General features: G+C 37.7%; 1 protein-coding gene across 5 annotated transcripts in view; it reads right to left on the reverse strand.

Annotated features, from left to right (window-relative positions):
- Positions 1-18,046, reverse strand: part of CACNA2D1 (calcium voltage-gated channel auxiliary subunit alpha2delta 1) — a 430,557-nt gene that overhangs the window by 87,533 nt on the left and 324,978 nt on the right. For all 5 annotated transcript variants that reach the window (XM_063323544.1, XM_063323542.1, XM_063323543.1 and 2 more), the window contains exon 11: positions 1,474-1,632. In XM_063323544.1, coding sequence (XP_063179614.1) covers positions 1,474-1,632 — 159 coding nt within the window. The remainder of the gene's footprint in view (positions 1-1,473; positions 1,633-18,046) is intronic.

Raw genomic sequence — 18,046 nt, forward strand, 5'->3', positions numbered from 1 at the left:
CCTTTAACTCTTCCTGCCAAATGGATTTGCCAATATCTGGAGAGGATGACTGTACTTCTAGAACTTAGTGAAATCTTTTGATTTCCCTTGATATACACATCCACAATGTCCAGCTATAATTTAGGGGTTTGCAGAGATTGTGCACTTTGAGGCTTTCTCTGTGTTCAGGTCTTTTTAACACTGCCTGTACAGAAAGTACAGTTCTGGTGCTGCACCAAATGTAATACATCGTTTTAATCAACAATAAATGTTGTGAGGAACAAGCTGTATTTAGCAAAATTTCTTGTGTCTTGCGGTTCCCTCTGAAGGAGATGAATGAAGAAAAAGGGGAAATGCCTTTCAGCCTGGTCCAAAAAAGTCCGACAGCTTTTAAAATCCTGTTTGCAGCTTTTGATAACCATCAGCAGAGGGCACACCGAACCCCTCTGCTCATGACGATCTGCTGAGAAAATACCCTTAAAAACACCGTATTTTTTTCCCCTCTATCAAAATTTAACAAGGTTAGAAATTTTTCAACGAGCTCTGCATATGCGATGGCACAAAAGCTCCCTGAAGTCCAGAATCTGGCAGATTAGAGGAAAAAAATAACATTTGTACACTGAGAGACACAACTGATACATTTAAAAAAAAAAAAAAAAAGAGTACCCTTCATATTTATAGTACACTTTATATTTATTTAGGCTAAATCCTTAAGTTCTGTTAATTTGGAATAGCTTTATTTACACTAAGGTGAAGATCCAATATGCAGTCTTTATGAAGGTGAAAAAAGATTTTAAACAACTACACAAACTATTTTAAAAGAAAGACTAATAAAACCCCAACATTTGTGGCAAACAGAAAACATTACTACTTAGCAGGTGGTGCTTGGGCGAAAACTAGAAAGTACTATCTAATTAAAACATGGAGGCAATACATTTAATTTTTGAGGAAACTGTTAATTTTATGCATGAGAAGAAGAAAGGAATTAGAATATTCTCAGGCGCCTGATATTTCTCTGTTAACTAAGTAACTTGCTCCCCTCTGTCCTGCTCAAGCCATAGTCGACTATTTGTGATGTGTAATAAATAAAAAAAATCACAGGTTAACTAAACTTTGCAAGGAGGTACTGTGGTAAAACTCAAATAATAAACAACTCTGTAACACTCTGTAGCCTTCCATTTTAAAATTACCTGCAAATAAATACAGCACTACCACAGCTACGTGCCAACTGAGAATCACATATTACATGAAAGACTACCGGCATGCATGAAGCAAAACCAGTACAGCGTATTGCCACCCAAATTTATTCCCAACTCTTAGCAACCTGCTGGGGGATCTGCAAAGAAAAAAACATATTATTGGGATAAATTTACTTTCTAAATAGCGGTTTGTACTTCTACCACTTAGTTACACAACGCAGCGTGCAGTGGCCATTTGAACACTCCAGTTCTCCTTCTACACTGCAGAGCAGAGAGAGATGACTTCCATACTTACATTTAGCAGCTGCTCAAAAGCATAGCTAAAGCCTTTTTTGTAATCTGTAATTCCTTTAGCAGAGATTTTGTAGACGGCTTCTTTCAGCTTCTTCTTGTTCCTCACATTAGCTTGGACAAGATGATTAAAGCAACTGACGTTCTGAGCATTATTGTTAAACTGTAAAATAAGTAGAAATAGTATTAAAACCAGTTAATTTTAATTCTCTTTTCTAGGTACTATTTTAGTAAAGGCTAATGTGTTCTTGATCCATGAGATAAAGCATGTCGCGCCTGGATTTTCATTTCTACTACATTGAGAATGTCCAGCAGTGTCTGGAGATTTCAAAATTGGGCAAGAAATATATTTTAAAAAAAAGGTATTTGGTGCTCATATGACAGAATCACACTGAGAAACGCAGAGTTAGGGAAATAAAGAACATGAGGAAATATTTATTTTACTTTTTTAAATCACTGAAAAATACTAGTTGAATTACCAGGTGACTTCCGTATCGCACGTAGTAGTTTGCTGGTTTGCAGTGAGACTTGCAGATCATAATCAATTGTACCTATACCTCACAGAAGACAGTAGGCACTCTTGGGACAAAGCAAGCACGTGAGAGTATGGCTGTAAACAGGGTGGTACTGATAAAAAATCGTACAAATTTGTGTATTGAGAACACACATATTTGTGCTCTTATACCCCCATATCCTTAAAGACTGCTCCCTGAAAAATGCATTTCATTCTGAAACTAGTTAAAAACATACAGAGGAAATTTTTAATGTGCAAAATGCTGTCTGCACAAGTAGAAATCAGTTTATGATTTCTTTAAAATTTGTCTCTGTATAAGTACACATACATACATGTGTAAGTACAAATATATATATATCCTGGTAGAGAGAGAGGGATGCAGAAACACGTCTCTGCTTTTTAGCTACCTCTATATCTATCTAAAGTTAAAGATGAGACTTCTCCTAAAAAATGCTTCAGCACATATGATTCTAACTTGAATGAAAGTGCCTATTCCTGCACATAATATATGTTTAAGTCTATTTGAATGAAAATATCTTTTTAACTACAACACAGTGATTTTTATTTCAGATGTTCTTGACTAATATTACTAAAACTATTGTCTTGGCTAATTTTTAAACTGTTTTATCTATCCAGATTTCTTGTTTGAGCTTTTTTCTCACTGGCAAATAAGATGTCCAAAAAACTCCATAAAACTCCATGTCAGTAAAGGCACTAAAATCCAGACATCTTAATTTATGTTTCAGCTGAAAACAGGTTATTATGGCTCTTCCTGATTAAGGGTCATCAGTGAAAGTAGATGTAAATGTAATTTTGTGCTGTCAGCCTGGTGCAAAGCCTTAAAATAACTTAAAAATCAGACCTTGTAGACTTAAATGTCAATAATGCTAATTAGTTCAATGGTAACGTCTAGAAGATAAGGTAAATAAGGTCACAGATTTCAATAACTGCTCAGACTACTTACATGTCTAAAATAAATGACTAAGTACCAGGCACAAAGACAGAGAGAACTGCTATCAGCAGCAACCACAACTTGCACTGTAATTGTAGGACGCTTATAATGAACACAACTTAAAAGGATGAAAGGATTGATAATATCGAACCATTTTTAAGAATGCATATAATTCAGTTTAAGTCAATAGGATGCTTAGGAGGTACACAGGCTTTGCCATGTCCTGGAGTCAGATGCGTACAGATGCTCCTCGCTCCTAGGACCAACCAAAATACGAATTACCAGTATTTTTTATCAAACATCAACTTTAATCAATGAGACTTCTGCAACCAAATTATTAGGAGCAAATGTGTACCAGCAAATATTGTACAGCTTATGGCAGAGATGGCTGACAGAGAAAGGCATCATCCTCAGCAGAAGGCTTAGCCTAATTTGTTCCAGATCCTTCTTGAAAATAGCCGCAGAGCTGCAGCAGTGGGGTTTTTGCCTGTAAGTGAGCAAGCACAGGCACAATTATGAGAGCGTTTGCTCTGCTGGATTTTTACTCACAGTCCCACATGTAATTTCTTACTCTTGCAAAAGGGATGTGTCAAAGTGCCCTGTGAAATAGAGACTTTAAAGCATGAATTTGTCTGCTTCATCTTCTAATACCATTATTGTGCCACAAGCCACTCCTGCGTGTGTGCAGAAACCTAACAAGAAAACCCACTATTTTGATTTTGAGCATTAAGTACTTCACAACTAATCTAATACCTTGCCATCTTCATTTTGTATTTATTTTTCTAGGGAGCTTATTTTTTTCTCATTCCTCATGAGTTAACATTTTCTTTTGGTGAGATACTGATATTTTTATGGTAAAAGTTGTTGTTTTCCCGAGGACTGTATTAGCTAAAAAATTGTATTGGTTCTTGCTAGGCAGAATATGCTATGAGAATACCCATTTAAGAATCTTCATATATCTTTCTAATTAGTAAGGACACTTACTACTTTGTCCCAATTTCATAGCTCTGGTCCCCGGGTGATTAAAATCTGTGGGAGCAAGTTATTCTCAAATGACTTAATGCAAAGTTTTTTGGCCCCGTTTCTATCAATATGCAGTACCCAATGTGTCACAAGGGGACAACTTTCCCAAAAACATACAAAAGCATGAACAAGTGCTTTAACTTTGAAAACACAATGTTATATTCTTCCAAGTATTCTACAGAAGAGTAAGCTCTTTCACCAGCTGACCATATGACAAAGGTTGCTTAATTATTTTTGTAATTTTGTATTTATCAGGGCTTTAATTTTCATAATACCACAACTATAAATATAATATTGTGTGTCTAAATTAATTACAGTAACACAAGTATGAAAACAGGATGGGATAACGATATTTTCCTGTTCTCCCCATGTCACAATGTAACCTTCACCTTTAAAATAAATGCACACATGGAACTGGATTTTCAATTTTTAGCTTGAATATTCCTTTAATGTATGCCATATTTCCCAGAAAAGAACAATTTTGGTAGGACCAACCCTCTGCTGCGATTGAAACGTAAGACTCCCAGATGAGCCCTAACATTTCCATTGTGTGCTTTTAAAGCTATTATCTTTTATAAAAGTTCTTACCCCAGACTCAAACAAATTATGGTCGTTCATTTTTCCATTTCCCCTCAGTATCATGCGGTGATTTTTTATTCGCTGAGATGAGATGAGATGAGATGATCGCACAACTGTAATTAATTTACTTTGATGCAAAACACTGACACACTCAATGGTGGTTCTTATAGAAGTTTCTTACAGAAGTAACCAAGAAATCACCCAATGATTCTTAGGTACTTTAACCATACGAGAGTGAAAACAGTATTGTGCTGTGGAATTATTTCAGCTTGCCTTGACCTAATTTTGTGGCCATGATGGGAGAATTACTGATGTAAAGTAATTTTAAAAAGGCAAGGTCTGAAAATTAATTGTGATTGTGAGATGGGAGGAGAGTACAGATCTTGTACTTGGAAAGTAGAAGAAAAACACTATCGGGTAGGTAGCTCTGCTTTACAAAAGCCAATTCCATCTGAAAAAGTAGAGCGAAAACACTATTCTGCTTCATCAGTGACATTATATGCAAACTATTTAGTGAGCTAATATGAAAGTAACCATAAATTCAACTTTATGGTCAGTACATGTCTTGTCTTGGGCTACAGCAAGCAGCGGTTTAGGTGTTCCCGTCAAAATTTAGTGACAAGTGAAAATTTCTCCCTGAAATGCCACTACCATTAAACTGCAAATCTAAATTGCTTGCTAGCAGTCCTGCAAATGTATCAGAATAATTATTTCTCTGAAGGTCAGATTTCTAGCATATGGATTGGTAATTAGGGATACCAAAGTGACATTTTAAAAATTGCCAGGAATACTGGCTCAAACTGTTTAAGCAGTTAAAAAGTAACCTGTCCTCTACTATACTTACACATGATGTAAACTGGACAAAGGGTTAAGGTCAAACTATCTGCAACTGTAGATTGTCAAATGCTGATGTAAAATGAAGGAGAGAAATAACACGTTTGTAGAATGGAGAGTTACACAAATCAGAGTCTGCAAATGCTGTAATTTAATTAAGAAAATATATGAGCCAGCTGTTTTCAAATACACTGGTCAATGTTAATGTTAACGTTGGTCAACGAAGAAGATGAGAAGAGTTTTTGATTAGATAAAGGAATCAGTAGATGGAACAACAGTCCTCCGAAATGAACATTTACCTGTTTGCTAGGAGGTGAAGGCAAGTCTGAAGGCTGAAATGTCACTGATGAAAATGTCCAAAGGGGGGAACAAAATTCAGGGCTACATTTAATTCATTTAAAATACTGAAGCAACTGAAAGGTTTCAAGTGTAAAAGCCTTTAGATCACCCTTAAAACTGGCTTTTCATAACACTAAAATATTTTTGCCCTTTAAAGAGTTCATGGGACAAATACCAGGACCATTCATAACTTGGAATTAGCCAAACTGAGCCAGCTCTCAGTTAGACTCGTCTGAAATATAATAGCAATAGTGGCATTATAATTTTTCACACATTAAGATACCAAAAGCCAAAATACCTGCAATAAGCCTTATTGATTACTGGTCACATTACCTGTCTCCTAGTACCATAATAATGTTCATTTAAGTTTGGATGATTTCCTGAAAACCAGTTAGTAATATGCTCAGTCACTTAGTATTTAACTGGAAGAAAGAACATGAAAGATTTCAAAGAACAGTTGCCGCTTCAGAAAGTCCATATTCTTACAAAATCAAATCCTATAACAGGTGTAAAATTGCAGTAATTGCAACCCATACTTTATTGAATAAAATATGCTCAATGTGTCTATACGAAACATACCAGAAACATTTATCAGACTGGCATTTCCCCCTAATTATTGCAGTAAAGATAAACATATGTCATAAAAATGCTATTGTGGTAAAAAGAAAATAAGTGGTATTTGTGTACAGATGACTTTTGGAGGCAAACCATTCAATTGTTAAAATCTAAAGCCATCCTATACAGTATGTCACTATCAGTGACAGCTTCTACTTTTTCAACTATATAAAATCTTATTCCTCATCTAAGCTAAAATAAGAGGGGCCTTGCAGCAAAACACTTGGAAATCATGGAAAACCGGACTACAGTAGCTTTTTATTTTAAAGTATCATGAAGTATTAACATAATTAAATTTGTCCTGTAATTATATAGCAAGGTATAGGAAGTAGATGTATTTTTCACTAGACTATTTCTCACTACCCAATTTATTTATATCCTTTTGCAACCTCTGCCTTTGGGATCTCCCAGAAGGATCCTCGTGTTTGAGGAAATGAAGACGTCCTTTTTCACAGGTTTGGGCAGGAATACCCAAGCCTTTTACTGGGGCACTAGGAGTGTTAGAGACCTTCACCTAGTTGATCTCAAACCATTAGTATAATCTCTGGCCATATATGGGGCAACTGAATAACTTGAAAGATAAGTTAATTAATTCAACTTAACATGAAACACTGAACAAAGGGGTTTGAGTTTAACGCTGCTTGAACCTTGTCATTCTGGAGAAGGTCAGAAACAGAAATATTAATCTGATAGTCTTACAGGGTGTCCAGGTTTCAGCTACAATAGAGTCGATTTTCTTAGTAGCTGCTGTGTTTTGGATTTAGTATGAGAATAATGTTGATAACACATAGTGTTTTAGTTGTCGCTAGGTAATGCTCATATTAAGTCAAGAACTCTTTCAGCTTCCCATAGAAGCCGAGAAGGAGCATAGACAGGACAAGCTGCCCAAAGGAATACTTCTTTCCATAGATGTCATGCTCAGTATATAAATGGGGGCTCCCAGGGGGACAGGAATCCGCAATCACTGCTCGGGATGTGCTGGGCAATTGATCATCGGGTGGTGAGCAATTATATTGCATCACTCATTTTGTATATTCTTTTATCATTATTGTTATTATTATCTTATCTTCCATTACCGTTATATTCAACTGTCTTTATCTCAACCCACGAGGTTTCCTTTTTTTTTTCCCAATTCTCCTCCCCTATCCCATGGCAAGGGCATGGAGAGGAAGTAAACGGATGCATGGTCCTGTTTGCCACTTGGGGTTAAACCACAACACAAGGACTTTGTCTATATCTTCCTCTGCAGAGAAGGATCAACTTGAAAACCAGTGGAAAATTGTACAGAACTGTGGTGAGGTATCTAAATGTTAGAGACCTTTCCCCTCCCTTGAGCTGGGGGCTCCTCCAGACGCATGGACTTCTGCAATCCATAGTACCCCAAGAGTTAAACTGATGGACAAGAGAAGAGACTGCCATTCTGAAACCCTCTTCTGATTCCAGAATAGTTACTTCTGCAATGTTAAAACTCTCTTCTTTTCCAGAGTCTCAACCCGCTTTCACTAAGAGCATCCTCCTTTTAAATTATTAAAACTCCTACCCCAACACCAGGATATTAGAGGATTCAAGGGAAGTGAAACGGAGATGTTGATTTATTTCCTATATCTGTTCCCAGTCTAAGCACTCTGTGGATATGATGGCAGATCAAAAAATAAATTACAAGAGACCCTAGAGAGAGGTGTTTTCATTAGGAGGACAGTATCAGACAAAAGAAGGGTGGGGAAAAAAACCAAACCCTTCATGGAAAAAGATGGCAAAATGAAAACAGAAAGGATCGGTATTCAGAAGTGGGATATAGAGGGAATGAAAAACATTTCAGACAGATAAGTAGAGAGATCAAAGCTATCAAGCAGTCTTGGAAAAAAACAGCAAACAAAATAGATGAGAAGAAAAACATGTACAATTTGTTTTTTTCCTGAAACTGCATTCAGTTCAATATATTACCTGCTGAACAGATAGAAACTAGCTTGTCTATTGGGACATTTTTTGATAAATCTGTCTTTTGCAGATACCAGCCGACCTCTCCCTAGTTGGCAAGCTTTAGCAAGTAACACATAGCATAACTCCCAGGGACATCCACACTTTAGCATCACAGACATTTTCAAACATCACTGAGCATCTCAGACCCTTTGTGTAATAGCACAGAACTGTTCTCATTTATTGGTGAGAAAAGTGAAGCAACAGGGAAGAAAACAAGTAAATCTGAAGCAAAGACATGGCCAGAAAATTTAATCTCGATTCCCCATTACTAGAGCACCAGAATACGCTTTTCCCTTTCCTTTGTGCAAACAACTCCAAGCCCTCAAATTTGCGCTTTAACTTAATACTAGTTATTTTGCCATATGCCATTTAAACCACAAGGTCAAATAGGGCACAAATTCTTAAAGCATGAATTCTCATAAACAGTTCATCACTTCTTCAAAATCCACACACAGCTAATGTAATTCTTTCTGAAGACTACAACACAGCGAGAGAAAAATCTCGGCTTTTACAGGCAATGTATAAATTGATGAATGTTTCAAATTCTCTTCTTGTATATCCATCTATCCTTCTCTGTATGCCTAAATATATCTCCATCTCCTGAGAGGTATAAGGGATATAAATCTGAAATTCGATGTCAGTCATTCTTTTGGCAAGTGTAGGGGGTTATTTAAATATAAATATAACTTTTCAATTGATTCTGCTTCTTTTATGAAAGGAAACCCAAAAACATCCCCTTCATTGCACTGTCTTCTAATTCACATTATGGGTAATGCTAGCAAAACAAGCAGGCATTGAAAACAGCAGCATAAGAAACTTTATAAAGAATTAGAGTCGTATCTTTGGGCATTAATTTATCTTGATCAGAAAGTGCTTATTACTGTTTCTAATAGCCAATAACTTTTTTTTTCTGCTGTATCTGATGTCTTCATACATATGTGTATATATATTTATTTAAAAAATATGTTTATGTATAGGTGTGTGCTTAACGTTTTTTATGACAAGATCAAGAAAGCAAACTTCAGTCAACATTTATCAGCTGCTCTCTGGGCAAAGCACTAATCCACTGAGGAAAGCCACAGTCCTCAAAAAGCATAGCAAAAAGTTTATGTAAATCCTCAGGAAAAGAAATTGAGGAAAGAAGTCCTAGCTGTGCAATTTAATCTGAAAAACAGAAGATCTTTTGTAAATCATCTCATTAAAGGAAAATGCAACAACATAAACAAATCAAAGGGACACTCAAAAACTTTTTCAGGTTTTGGTCATTAGGTGGCACTAAAACAAAAAAAGTCGAACTTTTCTTACAAACGTTATCTTGAAATGGGAAATTTTACACTTCTGGTGGAGGTTTTTGCCTTTTGTGAATGGCATAAATTTGTCATTACAATTAAAACAATTCAATAATTCTGTGTGCCAAATGTGTGAAGAAGCAGCAATATTAAAATCCAAACTTCCTCCTGAAAGAAATATTTCCTCATGTTGAACATGAGAGACCCCAGCTCCAGGAGGATGAAAGTCTATTTTTCCATACAGAGGAACCATATTACCGAAACAAGCATCTCCATGTCCAACAGCTTTACAAACCATGTTTACAATACTCATAATGGAAAAGTTGTGCAAGTTAACATTTCTCAACCAGCCTCCTATCAAAATGTCTTTCTGCATCTCCAAAACCTGTAAAAGTGGTAACACTCTTATTGAATATTGTTTAATACCTAATCTAAATAAAAATTCCGATTTTCCCAACCATCTTTACCTGCTGCCTCCCTGTTCTTCACTCATCTCAGCTAGTTTATTAACATCTCTGATTCAACATAGCAGGTTTAATCAGAATCTCCTGAAATTACACTTCTACACTAAAAAAAAAAAAGTAAAAAACTAAAAAACACCTCTAAAACTTCTGACATTAGATGGGACCCTGCCTTAAACTGCGTATAAATTGTGTATTTTTAAACATTCAGAAATGTTTATCTTTTGGAGAAAATCATATAAACATGAACAAAGCAGTAATTCCTATACTTAAATTTGCTACAGAGACAAAACTTATACATTTAAAATACCAAGATCTTGATAGCTGAATAAATCAGAAACATCACTCTGGGAATACTGAAAATTGAGAAAAATATAGTCAGCTTGCTGAAGACTTAATCAGATACTACCGCTGCTGACTTTCAATCTGCCGAGGTTTGTTGCTATGCTACCTCTCTACCTCATGGCTAAATCAGCTTGGTGACCCAGTTGTATCTATACATATTAAATGAGCAATAGTGAAATAGATCTGATTTCATCAGGCTTTCGTCTTGTAGCTAAATCCAGCTTTGCTGCTTTCTTTTCCTTTTTTTCCCAGCTGCTTTAGGCTTGGTAATAGGATTTTAGGGTTAATCCTAAGAATAACTGAATCTTGAATAAGGCCAGTTACAATCTATATTTCAGCAGTGGGAAGATATTATAAATATTTATCAGAACCCATTTAGAGAATAGGAAGAAAGCAATTTGCAAAGTTTTATTCCCATGTAGATCTCAGTGCACAGAAAATTTGAGGCAGTTCAAGCAATAGAGGTTTGTAATTTGACATGCCAAAAATAATATGTGGTGTTAAGCTTCAGCATTCATATCTTGCTATGGAATAACTGTTTTCTCCTATCCCATGACTTGCATATAGATAGTCTTCAGGAACATACTACAACCCCACATATGCACTGTAGAGAAAATACAAAAACCTTATTCTTCTACTCAGAAGAAGCACGTCTGCATTTCTTAAATTGTATTGCAAGGATAGGATGAAATATTAGGATTATATGCCAATTTATACTATTGGTATTTCCTGACATTTAAAACATATCACTTTTCTTTTCATTGTGAAATGTATATATGTGTATTATAGACCAGCGGCAGCAGCATTCAACAACAATAAAACTGTTAGATCATGAAATATCTGCTGGAAAAAAAAAAAATTGTAACATAATATGAGAGAGAAAGTTTGGAAAAAACACCAAATACTGGACCAAAATCTGCTCTCAGTTAGCTTTGTTAACCTTTCTAACCAATATGATTATCTGCACATAAATCAATGCAAAGCTCTCACTGTGTGCAGAAGGGTTGACGTTCAGATCATAAAGTACGATGCTGTAATGTGAAGCCCTGAGTTACAACAAAGAATATCAGCATAGGCTGAAGGATAAATTAGCTTAGCAAGATGAACTCATTTCTGGTCATTTCATGATGCAGTGGCTAAGTTAGCATGTATTATTTACTTAAAATCATGTCTTTCTGATTTCTTCTGAAGAGTTCAGTACTGTAAACTTTAGCATCTCCCAGAGAAGGTTGGCTCATCTGAACTACTGCGCTACCGTAGTGCTGCACTCCTGTAGGCCCCACCGTATGGCACTGCGACCCAGCTACACTCTAGGAGAGAAATGTACCAGGAAGAGAATTCCTAGAAAATTATTTTGTAGACTTTTTTTATTAACACTTGACTGGGGATATCTTCATCCAGTCGAATTCAAGTTATTTAGAACATGAAACACCCTTGGCCAAAGAAATAAATCATAGAATCAGAGAATAACTCAAGTTGGAAGGGACCCATAAGGATCATCAAGTCCAACTCCCTGCTCCTCGCAGAACTACCTAAAACTAAACCATATGACTATGAGCATCACCCTGACGCTCCTTGAATTCTGACAGGCTTGGTGAGGTGACCATGTCCCTGGGGAGCCTGTTCCAGTGACCGACCACCCTCTCATGATAAACCTTTTCCTAATGTCCAATCTGAACTTCCCTGCCACAGCTTCATTCCATTTCCTCGTGTCCTATAACTGGTCACCAGGGATAAACTTTTGAGTATTAAACCGTTATCTATAAATTCACTGCCCACTGGAACAGGTTGCCCAGGGAAGTTGTGGATGCCCCATCCATGGGAGTGTTCAAGGCCAGGCTGGATGGGGCTTTGAGCAGCCTGGTCTAGTGGGAGGTGTCCCTGCCCATGGCAGGGGGGTGGAACCAGATGATCTTTAAGGTCCCTTCCAACTCAAAGCATTCTATGACTCTACAATTCTACATGTGAGGTTGCTTCTCAAGGCACCAAAAGCAAGATGAATGTTTAATTAGTGCACCAAATTACAAGATAGACACACACTTCAGCACCAGACCACATAACTGGGGGACAGCAGGGGGCTACTCCACTTTCCCAGGGCTTGACTGAAATGTGCCTGTCACCCTTGCCGGGCAGAGCAGGGTGCCTGGCCGCGCGTGGTGCCTAGGGTTTGCAAGGAGTGAGGGTGCTGCAGCAGCACATTGCTGCTGTGTGAGATGCTGCCGCGGAGGCAGGGAAGTGTGAGACAGGAGGGAAAAGCGTGAGTCTTGAAAAGTGCGAGACTTGAGAAGTCTACGGGTATTTCATTCACTTTTTGCCTAAGGTAAGAGAGCCTTTAGATTCACACCAAACTAACATCTTGCCACATATGTCTTAAAATGTTCACCTACCAAAAAGATGACTTTTATAGAAAATATACTAAAAAAAGGGAGAGCATAGAACAAATAGTCCCCAGCCTGTCCCAAATTTTATGAACAGCCTGCATTTCCTTATTTTTTCATTAAGATGGTGAGTCATCTTTCCCCAGCAGAATCATTAAAGCCAGCCCAGCCCAGCCTCTTCAGTACTGGTAAGGAATGAGTTCATTGTTCGAGAGACCATTCACCCACCACACATTTTTAATTATACTGTCACAACTCCCCTTAATAATGGTCTCCTGCTTGGAAAGCTGACTCAGAAATGCACCTTTGGTCCAGTGTCTGATGTGCCATGGAAAATTAACAGGCTCAATGATAGGTCTGACACGGAGCAGGGCTCTCTCGGGTAACACTTGTGCTTCACTAAAAATTAGGAAACTGGAAATAGCCAACAGCTTTATCAACAGTGGAACCGTGAGGTAGAGCTATCACCTCATTTTACATGCTACTAAACTACTCATTTTAAATACTACTAATATACTAGAGAGCTGGGATTTATTCTGGAAATCGCAGAAGCCCGTGCCATGTGCTGTTAGAAGTCTGACTTCCTGACATTTGACAACTATAAGAGGAGACAATAAAAATCTGTATTGCTGCCCAAAGCAATCCCTCAAAGTGGGAATGGAGGTGACTCTTCTAGTCATCTGGAATTGTCAGTTATACCGTACAGTAATAACTGCAGTTTCCAGCAACATCCCTGCTCCTGCCATCCTAATGTGGAAATTCAGCTTCTAATTTCCATTCCCTTTGGCTCTTCATGCACTCAAGTACTCTATTCCCTTGAATGAATACTTTATGACAGATCTAAAATGAAACAGATCTTGTTTTAAGATTTGCCCTGTTCCTTTTCCAACTCTTTCCATTTCTTTTTTCTCTCTTACACACCTTTAGAGCATTTTCCTTCCATGGCAAACTAAAGTTGCAGTTAATAACACAACAGTAAGAACTTAGTTGGCATGTTAACACAAAGAGTAACACACAAGAAAAAAAAAAAAAAAAGGTGTAAAAAATCCCAAAGTGCCTGTTGTTTTTATTCCCACTGTCTCCTTTTTGTATTCTCAGCTGAGTAGAGATAGTATGATCCAGCTCATCCCGTTTCAGTGGTCTTTTAACAGGAAGCGCAGTCCAAGACATTGGGCCACGCTCTCCCTACAGCCAGTGGAGGCAGATAAGCACCTCCTGGCCAGAATTTGGCCTCAAGACAGCCAGGATGGCTTGTTTTCTGGAGGTGTTTTTCATTTCTCACAACTAACTAGGGGCTAGGCAATAACCTATAATGCAATAACCCCCCGGTTTGGACTCCGGGAGGTTGTATGTGAGACATTTCAGGGGAGGAGCATTTCAGGATTTCACAGGACCTGCTATGGAATATTTAAGGGAAGAACCAAGGTGAGGAAAGGGATGGATTTAAGTGATTTGAGGATGAACAAGTGGGGGAAAATAGAGGGGTAAGGGGAAAAATTGTTGGTCCCATGTAAATAGTCTGCTGTTTGGTATGTTTTTCTGGCCACATCCTGCACCTCATCAGCCCATTCTGTCCCGCCTTCTTATCGAACTCCATTTCTACTCCTTTTCCTGGGTGAGGGACTCTCTGTTCCAGGTGTGTGTCTGTGCATGGGTGTCTGAGTGCAGCAGCTGGAGTCAGACCATGGGTCACAGGGCCCGGCCCATGCGTCCATGGTGCAGCAGCTGGAGAGACTGGAGTGAGTGGAGTTAAGTGTCAGCAACTGGTGAGGGACTGTGGGTGACAGGGACCCATGTGTCCATGGTACCAGCACCTGGAGTGCATGCCAGGTGCTGGTCTGGAGGGTCTCCAGAGGTGAAAACCATGTGTGTGTGTGTGTATCTGAGGGTGAGATCATGGGGGAGGATGGGCTACTGGAACTAGGGGAGCCCCCACCAGCTCTGTGTGTGCGTGAGATGGTCTCTCCCAGCATCTGAATGGTGCTGCAGCATCAGGGGCTTGTATGTCTGGGTGGCAGCAACTGGGCAGACTGGGATCTAGGGGCAGCTGCTGGGCAGATTAAGTGTCTGAGCCCAGCTGCTGGAGGAATCCACACTACATACTTTTATACATATATGTGTGTGTATATATATATAAAAAAGTGTATACACTTTTAAATATGTGTGTGTGTATATAGATATATATATGTGTGTGCTTGAGCACAGTTCTGAGCTGTACGTGGCAACTTGGCTTTTGAAGAAGATCCCTGGTGGCAGCTGTAATTCTCAGAAAGAAAAGACTTGACCCTGCACTAACATCACCACGGGTTTTGTGTTATATTGGGTTTACATACTGGCATATTATTTTAAGCCAGACATTAAAAAAAAATAAATAAATTGTAAGCAAGTACTGTAGGCAGTATAATCACCGGGACAGCAAAGCAACAATTCATTTTCACCTCTTTATCATGGACTATTCTGATAGTTTTATATAAGTATTTGCTGTTCTGTCTTATTGCACAGAAAATATTGTAGGGCTGGTTAAACTGAAGATAACAGTGAATTTTTAAGTACACTAGGGATAAGAGAAAGCTTAACTACTGAACACATCTGTTGCTAGAAAGGTATGACTAAACTGTCAAGTATACACAGAAAAGAAAAAAGTCTTTGGTAAATATTCCTTATTTACAAAGATGAAGGCTAAAATGTTCGTATTACACAAGAATGACAAAGTACTTTCCAGTCCATTACTAAGGTGGGTGATGAACAGCTACTTGGGATAAACATTTAAGCCAGCAGGACAAAAAAACCCCAACAAACAACAACCTACCAACCAATCAAAACCTTTGTGGATTCTTGATTTGAGGCTAAAAGAGGCAATGAGATAATCTGATCTGACCTCTCACATACTGTCTCACCACCCACATATCATTGGTCTTAAAATTCCCTTGGTCGCTTCTGTAATAGACCTTAACAATTACGTTTAATGGTAGATGTTTGCTTAAAGTGCATCTTCCAGGAAAGCATTAAGTATTGATATGAAGAAAACAAGAATCTTTCTTCGTAATTTGTTGAAGCATATTAACTATTTATGTGCTATTCAAAATTATTGGGCTTCGACTAGTGATTCTTGCAGTGCTTTTATCTGACAGTTTTGAGAGTCTATGGATGCAAAAGTTTTTCCCAGAGACAGCACTTCTCAGCTATGATCAAATCAGTTATCAGCCAATTTATTTATGAACTCCTGAACAGCCAAAAAAATCAAATTCTGTGAGTTTAAGAGTATGTCTGAATTCGAGCTTCACAGGTAACTCACTCAGGACTGTGAGAAGATGCATTCAAGAGCCAAGCAATCAGCCATAAACCACTTTCGAACCTTTGAGAAGAAACCTACAATATTTTTTTGGTAAAATCTGAGACAATCCCTTCTGTGTTAAACTAGTGATGTGATACACATTTATGTAGCAGTATTCAGCCACAATAAAGGAGAGACACACATTAAAAATCTGAGTTCAAATACCCATTTGCCTTCCAGGAGAGAAACCAAACCATCAATCCAAACACTATTTAGATGGAAAGTTGTGCCTAACCATGTCACTGAAGCTGTACAAGCATTTCTAATTCATCATGAAATCTGATGAAGACTGCAAGAAGTTTGATTCCTAGTGGTCCTTCATTTTTTTCTTTTTCTTGATAGAAATTGTGTAACTTGCTTTCCTGAGGATCAGGGTCCCAATCAACCTCATTGCAAAAGAGCAGAGTAATAGAACATCCTCCTACTCTAATCTTCCTCTCGACTTCAGCCCCTCCTGAAATCCTTTAACGGACCGTCATTGACTCCTATCTCGACTTTCTCTTTAGAGGGGAAGGAAAATGAAACTGTGATTCTGTGGGCAGACAAAAATTTCATGACGTTGTTAATACTACTGCATTTCTCGCTTCTATTCCTACTCTCATTAATCCATTAAAAGAGAAAATTCTTTCTAACTTCTTAATAATTGCTGGATTTCCATAGTTCCCAACTTTCTCTAGGTCCCTAAATTGCCTCCATTGCTATTTGCAGAGTACTCATCTTCATTACATTTGATAAACAGGACCTGCAGACATATTTCCCATACATATACTTCCATAGATATATAGCCTAGCTCTATCTGCAATTATTAGCAACACAGAATTCGAATACTAGATTTTGATCTTAACTTCTTCATACTTCATTTCAGCCCAGCACCTACGGTGCTCACCAAACACACCTGTGTGAAAATACATACACCGATTCTCTTCGTCCCTGAATAGGGAAGGTGCAAGATAATGAGTTTCCATTAAGGAATGCTAATGATTTTCCATTAAGAAACACTCCTGTGAAGATGTGTTTCTCTGTAGCTATCATTGTTCCCCTTTGTCTTGAAAACGAGCCATTCAATTTAAGAAAAACTGCAAGGTCATTATAGAATTAGATGGATTGTGGTTAAGAGAATCAGGAAGCTCAACACTAAGCTCTAAACTTGCCTTTATATTGTTTTTCTTTGACTACAAAAAAGCGAAAAAAAAAAAATTAAAAAAATAATATTTGTTTGCTGCCTTACTCAGCTGTGATGCTGAGGAGACTGTATGCTTAATTGGAGCTGCTGTGATTCGTTACCTGAAATGCTCCAGGATTAAATCAGTAGGAGAGATGCTTATACAGTGGGAAATTGATTCTCTGTCTTTTTTCAATTTGCCAAGTAGTAAAAAGATGGCAGGCATCTTTATATTTCCTCTTTAATGTTGTCCATTATGGAGAAAGGGAAAGTAAGGACCATTAGCAAGTCTCCTGGCACCCCCCTTCCTACAGGATGCCTTTTCGTCTCCTCCTCTAGATCCACCCATACAACTATATCTCTGCCAGTATTTCACACTGCTGTCATTATCACGTTTTATGACTTCCTCAAATACTGATGTTATTTAAAAAAACTTATCACCACTGAACTGGGTAAAAATTCAAAAACACAGAAAGAAAATATGTCTTTGTATATTTGAGTTTATTTGAGTATGTAATTTAATTTAAGGTTCACTAAAAACTAAACTAAAAAACTAAAAAGTAATAACAGAACTTTAAAGAAAGTTCTGGAAGCTTTTGGCAGCTGAACAGTAGTACATCTAGAATCTTCCTCCCTTCAATAGAACTTCTGCCTAAGGTTTCCATCAATGTCACGTTTGTTAAGTTTTTAAACAATCTTAAGAAAGTATTTCCCAGAAGGAAGGAATGTTTCCCTGTATCTAAGAGAATACAGGTACATACATAATGCAGGA

This window comes from Chroicocephalus ridibundus, chromosome 1, assembly GCF_963924245.1.
Source record: "Chroicocephalus ridibundus chromosome 1, bChrRid1.1, whole genome shotgun sequence".
Classification (NCBI taxonomy): Eukaryota; Metazoa; Chordata; class Aves; order Charadriiformes; family Laridae; genus Chroicocephalus; species Chroicocephalus ridibundus.